At 34.3% G+C, this 21,286-nt stretch overlaps 3 protein-coding genes across 5 annotated transcripts; all 3 read right to left on the bottom strand.

Annotated features, from left to right (window-relative positions):
• Positions 1-2,652: 2,652 nt before the first annotated feature.
• LOC130998055 (serine carboxypeptidase 1-like) lies at positions 2,653-4,780 on the bottom strand. Its single transcript, XM_057923492.1, has 7 exons — positions 4,420-4,780; positions 4,211-4,318; positions 3,857-4,128; positions 3,539-3,784; positions 3,336-3,454; positions 3,164-3,256; positions 2,653-3,097 (listed from the first exon to the last, which is right to left on the bottom strand). The coding sequence occupies exons 1-7, from the start codon at positions 4,778-4,780 to the stop codon at positions 2,845-2,847; spliced, it is 1,452 nt and encodes a 483-aa protein (XP_057779475.1). The 3' UTR covers positions 2,653-2,844.
• Positions 4,781-6,414: 1,634 nt separating this feature from the next.
• LOC131000858 (polyadenylate-binding protein RBP47-like) lies at positions 6,415-10,277 on the bottom strand. The gene is made up of 6 exons (XM_057926979.1): positions 9,738-10,277; positions 8,442-8,919; positions 7,864-7,895; positions 7,657-7,787; positions 6,873-6,969; positions 6,415-6,773 (listed from the first exon to the last, which is right to left on the bottom strand). Exons 1-6 carry the CDS (start codon positions 10,053-10,055, stop codon positions 6,651-6,653), a joined length of 1,179 nt encoding a protein of 392 aa, XP_057782962.1. The 5' UTR covers positions 10,056-10,277; the 3' UTR covers positions 6,415-6,650.
• A 6,342-nt stretch (positions 10,278-16,619) lies between these two features.
• On the bottom strand, positions 16,620-19,505 carry LOC131000873 (uncharacterized). 3 transcript variants are annotated; one of them, XM_057927004.1, is made up of 7 exons: positions 19,232-19,478; positions 18,775-18,816; positions 18,590-18,706; positions 18,253-18,511; positions 17,423-17,602; positions 17,158-17,313; positions 16,620-17,079 (listed from the first exon to the last, which is right to left on the bottom strand). In XM_057927004.1, the coding sequence occupies exons 3-7, from the start codon at positions 18,673-18,675 to the stop codon at positions 16,900-16,902; spliced, it is 861 nt and encodes a 286-aa protein (XP_057782987.1). In that variant the 5' UTR covers positions 18,676-18,706; positions 18,775-18,816; positions 19,232-19,478; the 3' UTR covers positions 16,620-16,899. The 3 variants fall into 3 exon arrangements, with proteins under 3 accessions (XP_057782987.1, XP_057782986.1, XP_057782988.1); XM_057927003.1 differs by having other exon boundaries at positions 18,590-18,816; positions 19,232-19,505; XM_057927005.1 differs by lacking the exon at positions 18,775-18,816.
• Positions 19,506-21,286: the final 1,781 nt, after the last annotated feature.

Raw genomic sequence — 21,286 nt, 5'->3', positions numbered from 1 at the left:
TAGAGATAAACCATGCCCAACATGCCTCATTTTCCACTTCAACAACCGCCCAAGCAATTGGATACATCTGGTTATTTCCATCATTTCCAATAGCACAAAGAAGCTGCCCTCCTAGATGAGTCTTCAGGAAACAACCATCTAGGCCTATGATGGGTCTACATCCCTCCACAAATCCCTTTTTCAGAGCACTAAAACCTATATACAACCCTTTAAATATTGTACCATCACCTACCAGTAATTCAAATCTCCCTTCTCTGTCAACTCTCATAAGCTCAGATATATAACTCCTTAGCTTTGCATAGTGGCCAGTCACTGATCCTCTCAGTGTCTCTAGAGCATAAGCCTTAGCCCTATATAATCTGCCATTAGGAATAGCAATATTGAACCTTCTCTTGACATCATTTCTGAACTCCTCCACCATCATTTGAGGCCTTACTCTAAACACCTCAATGTACTGCTCACCAATCCACTTGTAGCTTGCTTGTCTATTCTCGACAGCAAATGTGCAAGTGTGATCATCACCAAGCACTTTAACTACAAGACTCTTCTCCTTCTGAACAGTGCTTGCAAATACCCTCCACATACAAGGCTCTTCACAGTAGGCCTCGCATTGCTCTTTGTTGACCCTCCTGAAATGGATAGGATGCCCTTTCACTATGCTCCAACTAACTAATGCCTTTTTGCATTGAAAACCATCCTCAAATCTCATTCCTAGTACCAATTGCAAATCTGCAATATCCATTTTGGGATCATATACCACCTTAGGCTGCTTACTCCTAACTAATTGCCCATCAGAATCACAACTATCTGAGTTCTCAGCCTCAAGTGACAATTCATTATCTGACATATTATCTCCCAAGACACCTAAACCCTCTCTCAGATTCACCCTAGCTTGTTCATATTCATCATCGTCAGAACCTAATTCCATATCTCCTAGACTGTCTTCAGATTCCACTAACTCCTCATCTTCCTCCCCTGGGCAATAATCATCATCATCCTCATCAGTGCTCCATTCTGCTGCATCTGTCAATTGGGAATATTGTGACACAACATCATCTCCCACTTCTCCCTTTTCCCCTCCCTGTTCTACTTTACCCTTTCCCTTGTCTACTTTCTGCCCTCCCACATCTACCTTCTCCTTAACCTTCTCAGACTTCCCCCCTCCCTTGCCAACACTCCTCTTAGTAGTAGTGATTGTCTTTGTCACTGTCTTAGTAACCACTTCAGTCACAGCCTTAACCACTTCCCTCTTCCCATCATCTACATAAACAGAGATAGATCGGCAAGACCTGGAGATGTGCTTCAACATTTGCATCACATGCTTATCCTCAGATAATTCCATATAAACAAGAGTTCTAGGGACCTTATATGCTAGACACTTCCAAGATACGTATCCTAATTTCTGTACTTCCTCCTCCAAATCAAGATAGCCAAACCTATCTCTATCTAAGCCATATCTAGATGTCAATTCACCACCAGAATACAATCTGCTGCTTGTTCCTATCGTAGCGAACTTCCCTCCGTGATATATACACAACCCAAATTCATCGCTGCATTGCCAAAGAAACACAAAAAAAGAGGATTTAGGTCGAAATGGACTTACAGATTTCGGAACTTCGAAACTCAACTAAACCCTAGAAGCTCTCATGGACTAAGCAATAGGCGATGAAAATGAAGAAACAAATGAAATGAGTGAAGCTCGTACCTGTCGTCCATTTTTCCCTCCAAAATCGAAATACCAAACGCGAGATTTTCGAGCCTTCAACTCGCGGTTCTTCTCGTCAAAATTTGCTTCTCAGCGCAACAACAACTTCTCGTCAGCGTCTCCTTTCGTCAAAGTTATCGTCGTCTTCTCCGCGTCAAAATCGTCTCCACAGTGCAAGTCAACAATGGTGAAATGGAATTTACAGCGGGAACAGTAATAAGTTTAAGGTAAACCAAGAATTTTCATACCCTAGCCTGAAACGACGTCATTTAGGTTATTTACTATGTAAACGACGTCTTTTAATATTGCTCGCAAAACGACGTCGTCGTCTATACTGCCAGGTAAGAGACACGTCAGAGACAAGTCAGTTCGGCACTTGGCCGGAGCAAAAATTGTGGAAAAATTGAACGCGGGTCTAAATTCAGGGAAATCCAGACAAAATTTAAAGTATATGGAAAATTTGAAAATCGGGCCAAAGTTCGTGTGTTTTAACGTAATTAATATCTATCTTTTTTAGTATATATTCTAAAAAGAATTTCAAATATATATCAAATAGATTTGGATTATTGGCGCAAAAATACACAAACTTTGGACCAATTCTGATTTTTAACACGAACTTTACAAAGTGTCAAAAAATACATCAATTTATTAATTGTAGTCATTTTAAAATGAATTCTGTTTCGGCCAAATAAAGCTGATTTGGCACATCTGCTAATGTGGACAAATCAAACGTTTATAATAAAGGGTTATTGAGGCATAAATACACAAACATTGGACCAATTTTGATTTTTTTTTAAAAATGCATGATTGTAGTAATTTTAACACGAATTCGAATTGTCGAATTATGTTAAATTGTAAGACATTTATTTTGGTTCGTCTCGAATTATGTCTATGAAAATAAGTGATAAGACATGTAACACGAACTCGAATTGTCAGATAATGCATCAAATACAGATAATGAATCAACTTTTGTAGTTGAATCGCAGTTGTCTTATAATCATATAGATATAAAAAAGGGAAACAAACATTTTATTATACATGGGAATTTGAAGCAAAACCCCTTTGGGGTGTGGCTGACTCTACCCAAATGCCAGCTTATTAATGTGGTAGTACATTATTGACACATTTGTTGATGGCTACTAAGAGTGAGATGGAGGAAGCCTTCCCTCCAAGAATGAAGTGAAGAGAGTTAGAGCGCGCTGTGGCTGATAACTGGGTACGAAGTGTCCTGCTCCTCTCACGCTCACAAACGTTACATTCTCGTACTCAACAACGTATCCTCCTACCTCTTGTTGGATGTACCAGGGGTACCATGGAGTCTTCACCGGCGTCTCCAGTTTGGCCATGGAATACCTCGTTGCTGTGATTGGCACTACGCTGTCTGTGTCTCCACTGCACACACCAATATCATCATATTTTGTGATGAATATTAAATTTAGTGCATCATTGATCACATACCTATATATCCATACTCTAAGACCATCAGCCATCAACTCCTTAATGCTAGGTAGTATTGTGTCCGGTGAGTCCATCCAGTTAACTAAATTAGAACTGCACAAAAGCAAAACCATACACAACATTATTTAGTGGAATTAATTACATTAGGAAATGAACATGAATATGAAGTTACCTGCAGAGGCTCCAAGGTCCCGGAATGCCGCTCACATTAGCATGAAGGGCCATTTGTACTTGAGGAGTGTTTAGGTATGAATCCACATAATTATCAGAGCATTGATCGTATCCGAATATCTACACCATCAACAACATGCATATATGTTTATCAGCGCAAACCAACATTTAAATTGATAGTGCATGGATTAGGGTTTAGTTTACCGAAGAAGAGTTTGAGGATGTGGAGGAACACCAGGGAGCATAAATGTTATAAGGGAAGACATGGCCTTGTGCAGCTTCTGCCTCAGATGCGTAATTTCCGCACATGTTTGATATGTTGGCTCCTGGTGTAAAGTTGCAGTTTTCTACGATCCCTTGATAGATTTCGTCAGATATGAGAGCATGTGTCCACATATACTCAAAATACCCTCTATCCTCATCCTCATCATCAACCAATGCATTCCCTATCTGAAATTAATTCTAAACTAAAATCACATTCTTGTAAGCTATATATATATGATTCTTAATATCTCAACTCACAGCAATTCCTTTCAACTTGATGACAGTTTGGTTAGTGATTTTGTTGTTTTGCATGATGAGTGAAGCAAGCTGAGGCACGAAGTGGCCGGCATAGCTCTCTCCGGTTATGTAAAAGTCTCGGCTTTTGTACTCTGGAAACCTCTCCAACCAGTTAACTAGAAAGGTGTAAGCATCTTTTGCTGTTTGTGCATCTCCGGTGTTGTAATCTGATGATCTGTTGGAGTAAGAAAATCCAACACCAGCCGGGGACTCGAGGAAGATAACATTTGCAACTGCATCAGCACAGATTTTGTTTAAACATCGATTCTCATATATATATAAATAAACAAGTTTGATTTATATCAACTTAATTACCAGTATTCCAACTGTATTGATTGTACCAAAGAGTTTTGCCATCTGGATTCACTCGAAAAGGTCCCAGCTCTGTCATTGCTCCAGCTCCCAGAGATGAGCAACCAGGCCCTGCACTTATACAACATTCATTCACTAACTAAACCATTTAATTTTTGGCAAAATATATCCTAAAAACATACACTAATTAAAAAAGAAAGCATATTAATTACCTCCATTAAGCCACAAGACAAGAGGCTTTGTGGAAGAGTCTTCTGATTCAGCAAAGTAATAGAAGAGAGCTCTACCGGCATCAGGATCAACGGTTACGTGCCCTGAATACTGAGAGAAGTTAACTTGCGGTTGCCCCGGCAATCCTACAACCATATCAGCTGCCTTGAGTCCCTCATCAGCATAAACTGGTCTGTATTCGCCTGAGACATCTTTAGTGGTACCATAATTTGGTGATGTATTTGTCCTTCGTGCTTTCATAAATTTGGTGAGAGGATCAAATGCTCTCCCTCCATAACATTGAGCGCAAACTGTAAGACATGCAAGAGAGAGCAGCAAAATAGTTGCAGTTGCAGACTTCATTGTTAATTTGGATATGTAAGTTTTGGGTGGATTTTATAGTTGGTGGGTGATGGGAGTTGTACATTGTTTAGAGTGATCGAGGGCTGTATGTGAGTATGATTGCTGTCATGATGCCAAACTCACAACATCAGCCGGCTCTTGGTTTTGTTTATAATGTAGTTGATTGTTGGACGATGTTGATTAGGCAAATTGTTGGAGATTTACCCAATATCCAAACACTAATGCCACTACTCATTACTTGCCAATTAAGTGTGTTTTAACTTTATGTAGTGATTTGATGATAAGATGATGATGCCTATTAAGAGGCCTTCAACTTCACATATACTCATCTCCAAGTATGTAATAGCTACACTGACTTCATTTGTGATCATCTTAATGATTTTGGAGGCTGTAGTGATGAAGATGTTATTTAATTTAGGGACTATAAAGGTAAAATAATATTTTTTTAATTATTTATTTAGTTTGGGGGCTACAATTATTTATTTGGACGTAGAAAAGGAGAAGGATGAGATTTAAACCCTGAACGTTGGAGCTAACACAAGAAGGTCATCACCATACATGTACTTTTATGAGGCATGTCATTACATCTTAATAATTAAATGACATACCCCTTTCAAAAAAAAAATAATTAAATGAAATAAAAGGATACTCATAAACTTGAAAATATATATACCTGTAACAGTTAAAACCCCCTTGGGGTGCCTAGTTGATGAAATTGGCGTTGGCGAGCAAAGATGTATAGAAAATGCTAACTCAAAAAAATAAAAATGCTAAATTGTTGTTTTCTTCAAATTGCATTTTATGTTGTACTTAATATTATTCACGTACTATGTAAACTCAACACTATCATGATTGGCACAATATCCAACAAATTTAACAAAAAAAAAAAACACAATCTTGAACAAAAGACGATTCCATTCAAATCAAACCATGAGCCAAAAACAAAACATCTATATAATAATATATAAAAGAAGTTTTCTCCCACTATTTTTCTCTCTCTTCCCCCATCAATTCTTTTAATATTTTTTTTTTCTATTTTCTTCTTACAATTTTAGCTCTTTTTAAAACATTGTCAAATTTAATTTATAAAAAATACATCTTAAGTTTAAGTTCATTAGAAGATCTTTAATATGGTACAAAAATTATTAAAAATGAATTTAAAAAGAACAGGTTATTAAAATTTTAAAATATTTTATTTTCGTTTCTTTATTAAAATTTTACAATTTTTTATTTATGTTTGTGTATGAAAATATTTATTTATTTATTATTATGTGAAATAATCTATAATAATAATCTGTAATTATTTTTCATTATCAAATAATTTAAAATAATTTATTAACAATAATTATCATTACACTTTATATATAATTGAAAATTACGTTTTTATATTCGAAGTTTTATTGAGTAATTAGTATTTTATTTTTAAACCATATTTTGCATTTATTATATTTTGTTTCTGTTTAATATTTATATTTATTTATTTAAACATATCATTTAATTTCTATTTCGTCGTGCGCACGGATGGTCTTACTAGTAAATCCTGATATACAACTAAGATTTGAAGAGAAAATAAGCATTGCGCCTAATTATCACCTCATTATTATTGAGTAGAAAAGCAGATAAACCCATTATCATCTCATAAATCATAATATACCATACCACAGATAATCCACAGTGAGCTAAATTTAACACTGCAAACCTACAAAGAATGAGTAATTAACCAATTCCAGCAAGCTCTTCCAAACCAAAATTTTTAATCCAAATTTGTAGTTATTTTTTTTAAATAAAGAAAGAAAACAAACAAACAAAAGACTCCTCTGACTGGATAACTGGTTCAACTACAACATTGACCGCGATCGTTGTATTGAGATTAGCTGACTGACTGTTCGCGGCTCCTACGACCATTTGAAGAAGCCACCCAATAGGCCGGACCACCATAACCGTATCCATTGTAACCCTGCCTTGGGCTCCACTGGTTATGATCCCCTCTCAACTGCCAAAGACAAATCAACCAATAAAACATAATATGGGAGCCTCTACAAATATTTCACCCAACATACTAAACAACTGTTATCCTAGACTTCAGAATTACCTGCTTGTTGTTTAAACTCCGGCCCCAAGAAAGGCGAACCTTCTGCTTACCAATAACTGTCCCATTTAATCTGTGAATTGCATCCTCGGCATTGCTTCTGTTGAAATGGAAAAGTAAATAGGTCATTTATTGTTTATATATCAAATATGCAGAATTATCAAGAGGTGTTTTTCTTCAGGGCTTAGTGAATAGCAAACCCTTGTTGCCCACCCATAATGTAAAACTTGTATAAGAAAAACAGTCTCCAACTGCTTGGCAGAAACAATCCATAAATATGTATACATATATTTCATTTGTATCATTCACCACATTCTCCATAATCAGGATGTTCTTAGGGCTTGTTTGCTATGCATGATAATTGATAAGTGTGGGATAGATACCTATAACACACCCTTATACGTTGTTTGCTTAAAAAATCAAAGCCCTTAATAAATTAATGGCCTATTATCTACTATCCATATCTTTTGGTATATCTGGGAGGTGTGATGGTGTTGCACCTTTTTTATATATCTTATCAAACATGATATTGATATCTAATAAATTAATAGATATCACACTCAAAAGATATTACACATTATCCCATACCACATAGCAAAGGAGCCCTTAATGTATAAAGCAGCACAATCAGGTCATCAACCCGGTTCTTATTTTACACTTTAACAAATGGTTTTCATGAAATCTACATGTAGATAGAAATTGTATTTCTAAACCAGAAAGGGAAAAACGGAGAAAAAAAACATATCAGAAGTTGCAGCCACAAGCACAAACCACACAACAAAATTACCTTTTTGCATATTGTACAAAACCACATCCCCTTCCAGCTGGTATTTTCACAGAGACAATCTCACCAAATGGAATAAAAGACTCTCTGAGCATATCATCAGTGACTTCAGAGTCAAGCCCTCCAACAAAAATCTAATACAGGCATAGGTATATCGGGTTAACTGTGATACAAATTTCCAATAACTAGCAATATTAGGGCTCTACTTACAGTTGTGCTGGATGCCTCATTCTCTGACTGACCTACACATACAGCATCATTTGAAGGATATCAACCAGCCGGGACAAAATAAAAGGTCAGGATTCTTCGAATAAATGTAGTATGAGAATAAATATAGCTCACATGGAAATATAAATATAACGAAGCAATTTCCCAAATTAAACCAAAAATAGAGAAAGAAAAGACTAAATTATGGGTGAAACTTTTTTGATGCCATAAGCAATATTAGAATTAGATGATGGTAATTGACAAGTTTTCACACTTACCTTTGTCACACTTGTATGTGAGATGTGACTTAAAGTGTAAAATGCACAATAACTAAAGCAATATTAGGATTTATGGAGTAACATAAATGGAGCACAGAGGCCTGTAATAAAATTGGAAAAACTAGTTATATTGACGACTTAGCAACAAGTTATTTATTGAAATAACACAGATACTTGGGGAAATCAGATTTTGGGAAAACATAAACATTTATTTATGTGAAAAAACATCAAGGAACCGAAAATCTGGAGAAATTTTCTCGGCTCAAAATTCACAGCAATATAACAGTAGGAATGACATTGCACCTTGAGAATAATATTGTTGCTGAGATGAATATTTCTTGGGGGTTGCTACACCAATTCGCATAGGCCTACTAGAGCATTGAACACCATTCATTTCAGTCACAGCTCTAGACTTTTCATTTTCATCATTGAACCTGACAAAGCCATAGCCTTTCGAACGTCCAGTATTTAAATCAACCACCACTTTTGCATCTTTGACAGATGGATACCTACTAGCAAAGGTTTCATGCAACTGTTCATCAGTAACATCAGCTGCTAAATCTCCAACAAATATAGACAAATCAGAACCAGCTTCAGGGCGCCTATCACCAGTGCTGAAGGCAGCCCAGTTTAAGCGAAAAGGTTGATCTGCATTGGGCATCATGGTGCCATTGTAGCTCTGCAGAGCATTCTCTGCTGCCTCATGAGAATTGAACTCAATGAATCCATATCTATCTGATTGACCAGTCTGTCTATTACGAATTATCTTTACAGAAAGGACCTGCATGTTTTGATTTAACAAATCAAATCAAATATACCAACAACAACCATAATAAATGACAATGACCGATAACATAAAAATATGTTATGCAATACATGTTTTTTTCCAGTTATAGACTTAAAGATTAATAGTTTTCATCTTTTAGGTCACGAACTGATAGATAACTTATTTTCCCAGTCTTAAATTGATAAAATTCATTTTCTATATTATCTCCATCTCCCCTCATTGTGATGTAAAAAGAAAAAGACTTTATGGTTATAATCTAAGAATTGGCTATGTGGTTTGCTACGCAAATTCATTCTCATCTGCAGGTCCCTTTGACTAGTAAAATATATCTATCAGCACTCAGTCTCCAGCCAGTGAAGTTTTCATATATATCATTTAGTTTGGCTTAGTTGTATCAAATGATACATAACGACGTCTCCATATATTCTATAAGCTTAACGAAACAAAGTTCATAGCATGATATAATTATCTTGATAGTGATTCATACCAATCTAATTCAAATTAAACAAAGTTCATAGCATGATATAATTATCTTGATAGTGATTCATACCAATCTAATTCAAATTAAGTTCCGAAAAGCTAAGAACTATTAAATTGATTATCTTTAGTTATTATATAAATTGTAGGAGCGGTGGTGTGTGTCTGTACACACACGAGATCTATGACATCATTCATCAAATCAAAGAATTCGAGAGTGCAACACATGAACGAAGTTAAATTTTCAAAACCCCTAAGGCTAAAACAAGATTGAAACACCGAAGAATCTTGAGCACCAAAAACAACACTAGAATATATGCGTACACAAGTCTTACCTCTCCGGTTGGAGAAAAGCAGGAGTGGAGATAATCCTCATCCATCCACTGCTGGAGATCTCCAATCCAGATTGTCTTGTTGTCCTCGCCGGAAGTCTGAATCTGATTGCGGTGCTTGGGCGGGTACTGCTTCGGTTGCTGCTGGGGGGAGTAGTATGGCAAGTAATGCGGGTTATACATCATTTGGTGCTGCGCAGCCATGGCCGGATACTGCACCGCCATCCACCATTGCTGGTACTGCTGCATCGCCGCCCAATGCTGCTGCTGCAGCATCTGCTGTTGCTGCTGCTGCTGCTGATTTGAATCTCCGCCGCTCATCCTCTCTTCAAACTCGAATTACGGAAGAGTAGGGAAACCGCTCTGAATCTAGAGAGCGAGATTTTTGTCAAGTTTGGGTGACGAGAAAATAAAGAGAGATATTTAGGGATCTAGGGTGGATTCCTTTTTTATTTTTATTTTCCAAGAGAGAGGTCTTCTAATGCTAATACAGTTATACAGATAGGAATAGGATTTAGTTTAGATTTTCGTGTTTTATTATGTTACAAATTCTAAATATTACACATATATATTGATTTAATATTTCAAAACTCTTGATAACATGTACTACTAATTTAAACTATATATACTCATTTAGTCATTTACACAAAATATGACCTCTATTATTATTGTTATCAAGAAATAGTTCAAACTATTAATTTTTTATTCTAATTCGTCATTCGTTATTTTTAGCCAATTATGAAGATTTTGTTCATGACAAATTAATAAATGTTAAATTAAAGTGAAAAAAAATAGCTTAGGTTATTTTTAAATAATTATAACAGTATAAGTAATTTGGTTATAAACAATATAATTTGACTTCTTTGATTGTATTTTTCCTTTGGATTTTAGATTAATAAATTTGAATGGAGTCTATCAGTCCTGATAGTTTCGGCCATGATAAATTAATAGATGTTTTATTAAAGAAAAAAATGGATAGTTTGCATTATCTTTAGTAACATCAATAGTTGAGTTATTTTTGTGTATATGAGTATAGTTTAGATTATTAGAAGTATTTATATAAGTGTTTTTTTTTTATAAAAGTACTTATGTAAGTGTTAATCTCATTTTGGGGGAATGAATATATATGAAGGTTAATAGTCATAAAAAATGCCAAAGTAAAAAACTGATTTGTTAATGTACAAGTGCAAAGTAATATGTGCACCATCGATGTGTTGTTACTACACTAATTTCTTATGATAATCAGATTAATTTTAATTCACGGATATCGTTGAAAATTTGGTTTCTAAGTTATACTTATCCAGTTATCCTTTCACTCTAGACCATCCTAATCCCATTCCTCAAGGATAGATTTATATGCGAAAAGATAAAAATAAAAAATAAATAGATGATTTTTTTCAAAAAAAAATAAAAAAAATAAAATAGTTGATGATTTTGAAGGAATATGATGTTGCATTGATTTCGGCGCCGCCGAATCTAGACCGTTGGTAGATGATCGTTCAATGACGGGAAAGGTTAATAAATAGCAACTTGCGGCGGCGTTGGAGTCGTGGGTGGGCCCATTGCCATTTGGATCTAATACTGCTGATTTTGAATTGATGGACGGTTCATTTTCGATCTCCATAGGGCGGATCGGACACTTTAAGGGTGATATTATATCAATAAATTAATAATTTAATATATTACTATGGTAAATGTAATTTTTGATTACTTCATCCGCCCCATATATCTTGAGATAAAACTTTTGAGTAAGAAATTTAAGAAATTAATATTAGTGTATTGTAGTAGGTGAAAAAATAAAAAAATAAATAAAAAATAAAATTTTTATCAACTAAGGAAATGTCTTCGGATAAGTAAGACGGCTCAAAAAAAACCTTAAGATAGGTGAGACGAAGAGAGTACATTATTTAGCGAATTTTCAACCTAATGATATAAACGATATTCAACCTACAAAAAAATATTATTTGTGTCCTACTAAGAATTTTCAGCTCCCGAAAATTAACATGGATTGTCGGAGTTCCTACTCGGCTTGCCTACATGGATTTATTAATTTACATGGAATGTAGGTTATATAGTATTAAAAAAAATGAAATAACCTAAACAAAATTGTTAATGACATCGTACTCTCCCTCTTTAACGCTGCCTACCACCCCGACCGGGCCTGCCTTCCACCTCCAAAATTACATTGTTTTCAAAATCTCCAAAGACTACCGCAAACTTGTCCACGACTTCACCAAAATTGCCTTATTCGGCAAAACAACCCCCCATCCACGCCTTCTGTGGCGGCTTCCTCTACCACGAATCCGGCCGCTATCGAACCATGCTCACCCTTAATCATATTCGATTCATCCATATCCTCTCTAGCAATCTGCCTTGTTGGAATCGGCATCGTGTGGTGGAAGACAACGAAATCAGGGACATCGTCATGAAATTGAGACCGAAGAGAGAGGTTGTCGCTGAGGTGGGTTTTGATCTAGTTTGAGACGTCGTAGATTTTGCCCTGGATGGAGATTCAGAGGTCATCGAAGGTGATGTGGGTGGCCAGCTCGTCGTCGGTGATGTATTTTCTGCCTTCCGCCATTGTTTTTTAATTGAGACCTTTTTGCCATTGTTGGGGTGGCACAAGATTTGCTTTTGAGAAAAGGTTTTGGAGAGAAAAAATGAGAAAGCAATGAAATGTGTATTTTCGTTTTTATCTCCTTTCTTTTCAATTTGTGTAGGCTCTACGACAATTCACGTCAATTTTTTGGAACCGAAATTTTTTAATAAGACACAAATAATATTTTTTGGGTAGGTTGTGTATCGTTTTGTCAATATCTTTAGGTTGGGACATTTTTTAGAATTCGCTTAAACGGTGGGAGAAAAAGTGACATTTACCTTATATTCTATATATGAAAGATTAAACTTAATCTGACCGGCTTCAATTTGATCAATAAAAATATCTTTATATACTCCCTCCGTCCCGGCCAAGACGCTACATTTGTTTTTCGGCACGAGATTTAAGGAGTTGTAGATTAATGTTTTAAGTGTGTAATAATAAAGTGATAAAGTAAGAAAGAGAATGTAATAAAGTGATAAAGTACGAGAGAGAATGTAATAAAGAAATACTCCCTCCGTCCCAAATTAAATGTCATGTTTTCCTTTTTAGGCTATCCCAAACGAAATGTCCTATTTTCTTTTTTGGCAATACACTCTCTCCCTATACTTAATATTTAAATAATTTCCACCAACCAACTTTATCTACTTTATACACATTTTTTAATCTCCGTGCCGAAAAGAAATAGGCCATTTCGTTTGGGACGGAGGGAGTACTTAATTAGTGTTAATTAAGTGTTTAAAATTCCTTATTTTTGCCAAATATAGAAATGTAGCATCTTCGTTGGGACGGCCCGAAAATGAATATGTAGCATCTTGGGCGGGATGGAGGGAGTATATAGTGTATAGTATATATATATATATATATGGTTGAGTTCCATAGAGAATTATCTTTTTCGAGAGAATGAACAAATATATACATTTTACGAACAGATCAATATAACTAATGATCAGATGTATTTAGTAAAAATAGAGAAAAACTCGCTATCATCAGGATTCGAACCCAGGCTAAAATGTTGTTCATGCGGTACATTGATTTGTTCATCAAAATTATAGATCTATTCGTTTTTGTTTCACGAATTCTCCATTCTCTAAATATTTGGTATTTTCTGTTGAACTCCTCTCTCTCTCTCTCTCTCTCTCTCTCTCTCTCTCTATATATATATATATATATATATATATATATATATATATATATATATATATATAGGGCCGCTCCAATGAGACCCCATAATTTTAGTGAGATTTAGGGCACGATCTGGTGCATTTATTTTATCAATCATGTGGCTGATATTGTATCTGGAGGGTGATTTTTTTTTTTTGCACGGTTCGAATCCTAGAGGGAGCAGAATATTTTAAATTTTGTTATTCATCAGTATATACTGCATTGTTCATCAGTATATACGGCCATGTTCATCAGTTTATATGTCTTATTCATTACGAATTTTTTAAATTTTATTTTTCATCAGTATATACATCTTGTTCATTAGATATACGTTTTGTTCATTAGTATTATATGTCTTATTCATTGTACTCATGTTACACGAAAAATAGGGGGTCTCACTGGAGCGCGCCCCTATATATATATATATATGGCCGCTCCAATGAGACCCCCTAATTTTAGTGAGATCTAGGGCACGATCTGGTACGTTTATTTTATCAATCCTATGGCTGATATTGTATCTGGAGGGTGATTTTTTTTCGCAGGGTTCGAATCCTGGAGGGAGCAGAATATTTTAAATTTTGTTATTCATCAGTATATACTGCATTGTTCATCAGTATATACGGCCCTGTTCATTAGTATACATGTCTTATTCATTACGAATTTTTTAAATTTTATTTTTCATCAGTATATACATCTTGTTCATTAGATATACGTTTTGTTTATTAGTATTATATGTCTTATTCATTGTACTCATGTTACACGAAAAATAGGGGGTCTCACTGGAGCGCGCCCCTATATATATATATATATATAGTGGAGGGCTACAATAAGTACACTTCTTAAAATATAAAATAAGAATCATTTTCAGGCATTAGATCATCAAGATATACGGTTGATTCATCATCATGTTGGATGAATTCATTTTCCTGAGTTCGAATCCCAAAGATAGCAAAAATTTATTTTTCGCAATTCTCACTTTTATACAACGAATTCATACGTGTTCTACATAAAATTCATACATTTTTCTTAGCTCTTATTTCTTATTTTAAGAGGTGCTCTCACGGTAACTCTTCCATATATAATTGGTACCAACTTAATTATCATATAAAAAATTATAAATATATAAAAATATATAATTTTAATTGAACATATTTGAAATGAATATAGAAAATAATCAAAAGAATTCACAATAATAACAATTGATATTATGAAAAAGCAAAAAATTAAGAAAATAAAATAAATGAAAACAAAAAATTAAAATGAAAATGAAAATGAAAGCGAAAAAATTTAAAAATAGATTTATTAAAAAAGGAGACATATTTTTTTAAGTTTTAATCTTTAAATAAATATAACGTTTATATTTCAAACCTAATATTTACATAAAATATATTAAATTAAAGATCACTTAATTAAAGCTCTTGTGAGTGATCTTTAATTTGATATAAATGTCGAAAACGATAAAAAGCAAAAAAACAAAAAACAAAAAAAAAAGATAATTTACAAATAAATTTTTAATTTTATTATAATTACAAAATTATCATTTAATTTTAAAATTGATTTTAAATTACAAAATCCTCTTTTAATATATTGTAGATTATAAATTTCAACTACTTTGAAATTTATGCACGAGAACTCGCTGCGGTTATTTTCAATGCACCGAGTAAATTCATACTCTCTAATTTGGGATCAGGGATGTTAATAGGCCGATTCACTCGGTTTTGGACTTTTGGGTTAGTTCATTCCCTTTTGAATTATTTTCGATTCGAATTAATCATTTTTTTTTAATTTTCTTTTAGGTTAAAATATTTCGATTTTAACCCATTCGATTTCGGTCTAGATCGTTAGGCCTATAAATTTATAATTTCTTTTAGATATATGTTTTTTTAATTGATAATCATATTTTTATAAGAAAAATATGTTGTATTTTTCAATCAAGACACTCAGGGGCGGAGCTAGGGGTGGGGCAGGGGGGTCACTGGGCCCCCCTGGAATTTTAAAAAATAGTAGGTATATTTTCGTAATTTTAGTATTAAAAAAATACTCTAATTTTATCTTCTTACAGTTTTTGTGAGGTCTAAACGACGTTGTTTCATACAATTTAATTAAAAAATTCTTTAAATAAGCAAGGGATGTATCCTGTATTTGCACCATAATTTTCAATATTTAGTAATTTTATTGCGAATTATTTTCGTAACATGAATATTACGTGGAGAATTAATCCACAAAAAATCCAAGTCAACAATCCGACGATCAGAAAAAATTGCGAAGGACAAAATTGCAAAAATTGAAAAGATAATGATTTAATTCGTCACATTTTAAAAGTCTCATTAAAATTGTTAATTCGAAATCGTTCATGATTTTATTTGCCAAAATCCCAAGTTTTATCCATCTTGATTTTTTGAAGTTGTTTTGTATGAACAAAATGTATTTTTGTAATTTAAAAGATATTTATAATTGTGTTAATGATTATTATTTATTTTTAATTTATTTTAATTAATTTATTATTTTTAAATTTAATTATTATTTTTATTTAAAAAAAATTTGGACCCCCCTAGAACAAAAGTCTGGCTCCGCCCCTCACTTCACATCATTTTCTAAATACAAAAATTAGTATTATTTCAACGTAAATTTACGTAATAACTAATATATAACTTCTTTACTTATAAGAATTTGATAACCTAAATAACTAGTATCTTTCTTTCTTTGATTTTTTTTTTTTGAAAAATCTTTCTTTAATTTTTACGTCATAAATGTTTGTTATTAAACGTTGGAGAAAACCAAAACACATTCCACAAACATCAAAATCTTATTATCGAATTAAAATGTAATGTAATAAAGTTTGAAAATCAATTATTAAGAAAAAATTCGGTTGATCGGGCCAACCCTATCGGACTCAAGCTATTTTCGATTCAGACCATTCAGACTGAACTTTTTTTGGGTTAAAAAATTCCAGCCCCCTCTTTCTTTATCGGTCGGTTGGCCTGTGGATTTCGAACTTTATTAACATCCCTACTTTAGATGTTTGATCTAAAAAGTACCCGCGCTGTCGCACCATCTAACGGGACCGACGATTTAATTTTGATTATAAGTGTTTTCTCAATGTATTAAAGAAAAAAAGGAAAAGATTCAACAAAATGCTAGAGTATCAGCATCGGAATTGCATATTTTAAGTTACCAACTCTCCAATTCATTTGCTAAGTTTGTCGAGATAAAGCACAAATTCTAAAACGATCAGCTTTAGCCAAACCAAACCATACTTGTCTAGGGAAAAGAAGACAAGTAGAGGCAACAATACAATGGCGAAAATTTTATCAGGGAGAAAAGCCCTGCTACCTAAAAGAAACAATCAACCAATAAATAAAGCTAAGCTAATTAAAAGCTCTATATATATACACACACTGCACCTCACATATATACCTTGTAGTCGTCATCTAGGAAACGTTCATAACGCGTTCCCTTCAGTGTCCTCTCGACCTCCTCCCAGTTTTCAATCTGGGAGGACAAGGCTCCTTTGTGTATCTTGACTTGTCGACTACTTAGCTCTCGTTGGGGAACCTTCAAGAACTCTTGAACATCTACCAGTTTCTGAAAAAAAGAAAGGATGTGAAGCAAGCATTGGAAACATAGGAAATGCAATGCAAACTTTCAGCCATCAAGCCTTACTGTTCGGTTGTTTCTTATGTCCTCGTAGTAGAGGATGATATGTCGGGTGCTGTTCAAATACTGCAATGATCTCATAACCAGGTCTTCCACTTGCTCGAGATTGGGTATAAGCAGCTTCGTATCTATAGTTGGCTTGTATCTAGCCAGCATCTCAGCCTGCACCAGTTTAAATGTATTTAGGATCTGCGATGCCCCTTCATTTGTTTACTATAATACTACAGTATATTGGCCTTTTGCACGAGAGAGACAGACAGAGAAAGGGGACCTCATGGATCGAGTGCACATGAGATTTGTGTGTCCCATTGAGAGGCTTCGTTTTTTGGTCGTAAGAATTTCCAAGTATGGAAACCATTCGGCGTAAGAGATTCCTCCGGAAAAGAAAAATTGCTGAGACACCTTTGGAGTTGAAGTACTCCACTAGTTGTTCATGATGTTGCATCAGTCCCTGCAACAAGTGTAGGAATGGGAATAAGTGTAAGTCCTTTGCCAGACAAATTAACGGAGTAATTTTCAAATGAAAACGACTCTTTAGGAAAAGGTTGGCCTAATACAGTTCCCAACAGGCTAAGACCTAAGAAAAATTGCCCAGAAAATAAACAGCAAGAAGATGAAACAAAGTGCAGAGAATTGGGTTAGCGTTATAGAAAATGTAAAAGCAACACTTAATTGGCATTGGTCCGTCGGATAATTAATCAATATCAACTAGTCGAATAGAGTACAAAGAGAAGATGTCAAATACATATGTTGATAATAATGTCTAATTGAATGATTTGGTACAGAAAGAGGGTCAAGAGCCACCAAAGCAGAATCATTAATGTGAGTGGCAAACTGGCAATCATCATTCTGTTTATATTCTATAGTAGGCAGTAGGTCCTTGTCATTTTTCTGTTATTAAACATTCTATCCTTTCAATTGTCACGCAGATCATGCTACAATAAGCAGAAGGCCGAGAACCTCTAACTCTAAGAGATATTGCCACTGCCAAAAACAATGTATAAATTCTCGTTCATTTGCATATAACTAAATACAAAGATTAGTGTCTGCTGTTTGTTGAGGTACAGAATATGAGAGTTTATACAAAAAAAGCCTCCTAACCTGGTTAAGCATCCACTTGAGCCCAACAGCAGCTGTGCATTCATTCTTTGATGCACTCGAAAGCCAGTCAAGATTATAAACTCGATCCAAAGTCTCTACTATAGTGGATATGTTACTCCTCCGGACCTTAACCGAGAATATCTCCCCATTGGAGCTTATGTTGACATGACTGTTCAACAGTGTCTCAAACCATCCGCTCCCAGACCTCTGCGTAGATAAAATTGCAAAGTATCGTACAGGATTGCACGCACATTCGTCCCTATCAATCAGCAACACGACTTCAGTTACAGATGTGATCTGGATCAAGAATGCAGCTTCAAAGTATCATCAATCTAACCTGCTGAAAGTCTTTGGTTTGGGGAAATGGACATAAGGTTCGATATCTGTGGCTTCACACGGCCTCCGTACAACTTGAATGCTCATAGAACTTCCAATTGAATGTCCACCAATTTGCCTAAGACAGATTGAGCATATGTAAATACCAGATGCCATTGCGAAAATTATAACCACCATCCTCAATACCAGGGGTTTTCTCTTAGAAGATTTGATAATCATCAAGCTATCCTGAAATTTAATCAATTTATTCAATGTCAAATCAACTGAAATCTAGGATTAGAACCAAAATCCCCCCAAATGATCACAACTAAAGAATATAGTCTTTATGTTTTTGCTTCAAGAGTAGCAAAACAATGAACGAGGCCTCAAATTAGACATTCAGATACAAATAAGTCACAAATTTTGGAAGCCCCGTGAATATTGCACTAGATAATTTCAATACACACACCATCTTCAAATTGAATTAACAGCAAAAGAGTCCCATTTGTACGGAATTCCATCGTGCAGAGATCCAAAACGAGAGATATACATTGAATAATTGATGATCAAATTTATCAAAATACCAAATCTTGAGGTAAATTGGAGTGTTCCAAAATCCGATTATTAACAAAGAAAATGAAAATGCGGGGAAAATAGAGCATACCAGGTCCTCTGGCATGAGTTCTCTGCTTACGACTAAAAAGGGCAGCTCAGATTAAACAGGTGGTCTTTACCATTTTGCTTTGAGCATTTTTCTTCTTCCTTTAGTGACTCTCGACATGCAACAGGCCATATATATATATATGGGCATGTGTACGTATATGTGTATCTATAGCTAGAGAGAGAAGGACAGAGGTCTGGACTGGACTTTTTCTCGTGAAAACAACTATGATGATGTGCTTGTAAAGACCGTTGCCACGCTCCCTTTTCGATATTGTTTTCTAGAATGAGGGGATTTGTATTGTGTATAAAGCTTTAATTTTGCTACATAGGTGAAAGCTACTAGCATCAATTGCCCAAGAATTATAAAAAGATAATCCAAATAATGTAAACGTAAATTATGAAAACTAATTATTAGACTGTAGATTATACAAAAATTCCTACTGACACGGATTACTCTTACAATAAATCCTCTTCAAACACTGCTGTCTAATGTCATTACCAATATAATCGGTTAGTAAAAAAAGGTTTAATTAGTTCATTTAGAGCTATTAGTCCATACTGTATTGAAGATGTTTGCCAATCAAACAACAGCAATTAGGCATGATTCTTTTAAATATATACTACTTCGTATGTAATTTAAAAACTAACCATGAACCTTGCATTTAACTAATAGAGTAACTGCCTAAAATAATAATAATAATAATAATAATAATAATAATAATAATAATAAACTATTAGAGTAAATGTAGTTAATGTATAAATGAATTGCACTTTCGTGATCATATAATTGTATTTTCTTTGGAATTTGCATGTACTCCGTCCGTTCCAAACGAAATGTCCTGTTTATTTTGGGCACGGTTATTAAGGAGCAAATTAATTAGAGTATATAAGTGGTGTTGTGTAAAGTTAAAAATTTAGTGGGTCCTACAATAAAGCATTTAGTTTAGGCTTAAGAGATTAAGGTTTTAATTAAGACTAAATTAAAAACTTAATTAGACACTTATTATCCCTTATTTTTTCCCAAAAAGAAAACAAGACATTTCGTTTGGGATAACCCAAAAAAAAAAAACAGGACATTTCGTTTGGGACGGAGGGAGTACTATATAGGACAAGGGCAAGTGATTTGCTATTTTTATGTTAAGAGAAGATTTTATTTGATCAATCCCTAAAGGTTTAAATGAGAATTTTTTATTTAAAATGAGAACGAATAATCATTTTTAGTCATTCGATCATTAGGATCTACGTTGGTTTGGAATCGGACCTTGAATCGCCAGTTCAACACCTAGCTCGAAACCGTTCCCCTACTCAAATGGGCCGATTATGGTTCACCATTTCGATGAACTGTGAACCATCGGCTTAGGCTCGGAACCGAGGGTTTTCGGCCCGTGAACAACACTAAGTTTATGATTTTTTGCTTCTTGTTTTTTTTTCGGGACATCCATGCATCATGATGCATGTGTATCATTACATTCACGGGAAGCTCTGACTTATACATATATATATTTATGTTTACTTAGATGCATATATGTATATTTGTGTTTAATTATATGCATATTATGTTCAAATAACTTTAGACAAAACAAATTTTGATTTTTGGATTCGCCAAAAACTTGCTAAAGAAGCGAACTTAATCTAAAGCTAAATAAAAGTAGCTAAATTTCAACTGAAGAAACTACAAGGTTTCGAGAAAGAATAATTAAACCGCGTATAAATATAATTAATAACACCTATACATTTAAAAATGGAAGCAATTACCAACCATATCTATTTCCGTTTGAGTTAAACATAAATACAGGTCCACATCAAAAACACATAAATACCATCTCAGTCAGTTGGTGTTATGTTAGGTAGTTTGGCTCATAATATCATAAATTCAACAGTTTCTACTTTTAATATTATTCTCAGTATATTTTTGTTTTTATTTTTTCATGCGTAGATATGTTTGATTTTTAATTTGTTTAGGCATTGGAAGCAAATACGCAGGAATGCATGATGCTAGAAGCCTAAAACTGTGAAATTCGAATTGTGCAAACCAACAACTTAAATTGGGCTTCAG

The sequence above is a fragment of the Salvia miltiorrhiza genome, chromosome 8, assembly GCF_028751815.1.
Source record: "Salvia miltiorrhiza cultivar Shanhuang (shh) chromosome 8, IMPLAD_Smil_shh, whole genome shotgun sequence".
In the NCBI taxonomy this organism is placed as follows: Eukaryota; Viridiplantae; Streptophyta; class Magnoliopsida; order Lamiales; family Lamiaceae; genus Salvia; species Salvia miltiorrhiza.
The sequence above is the reverse complement of the archived record's forward strand: the minus strand, read 5'-3'. Positions and strand labels throughout refer to the sequence as shown.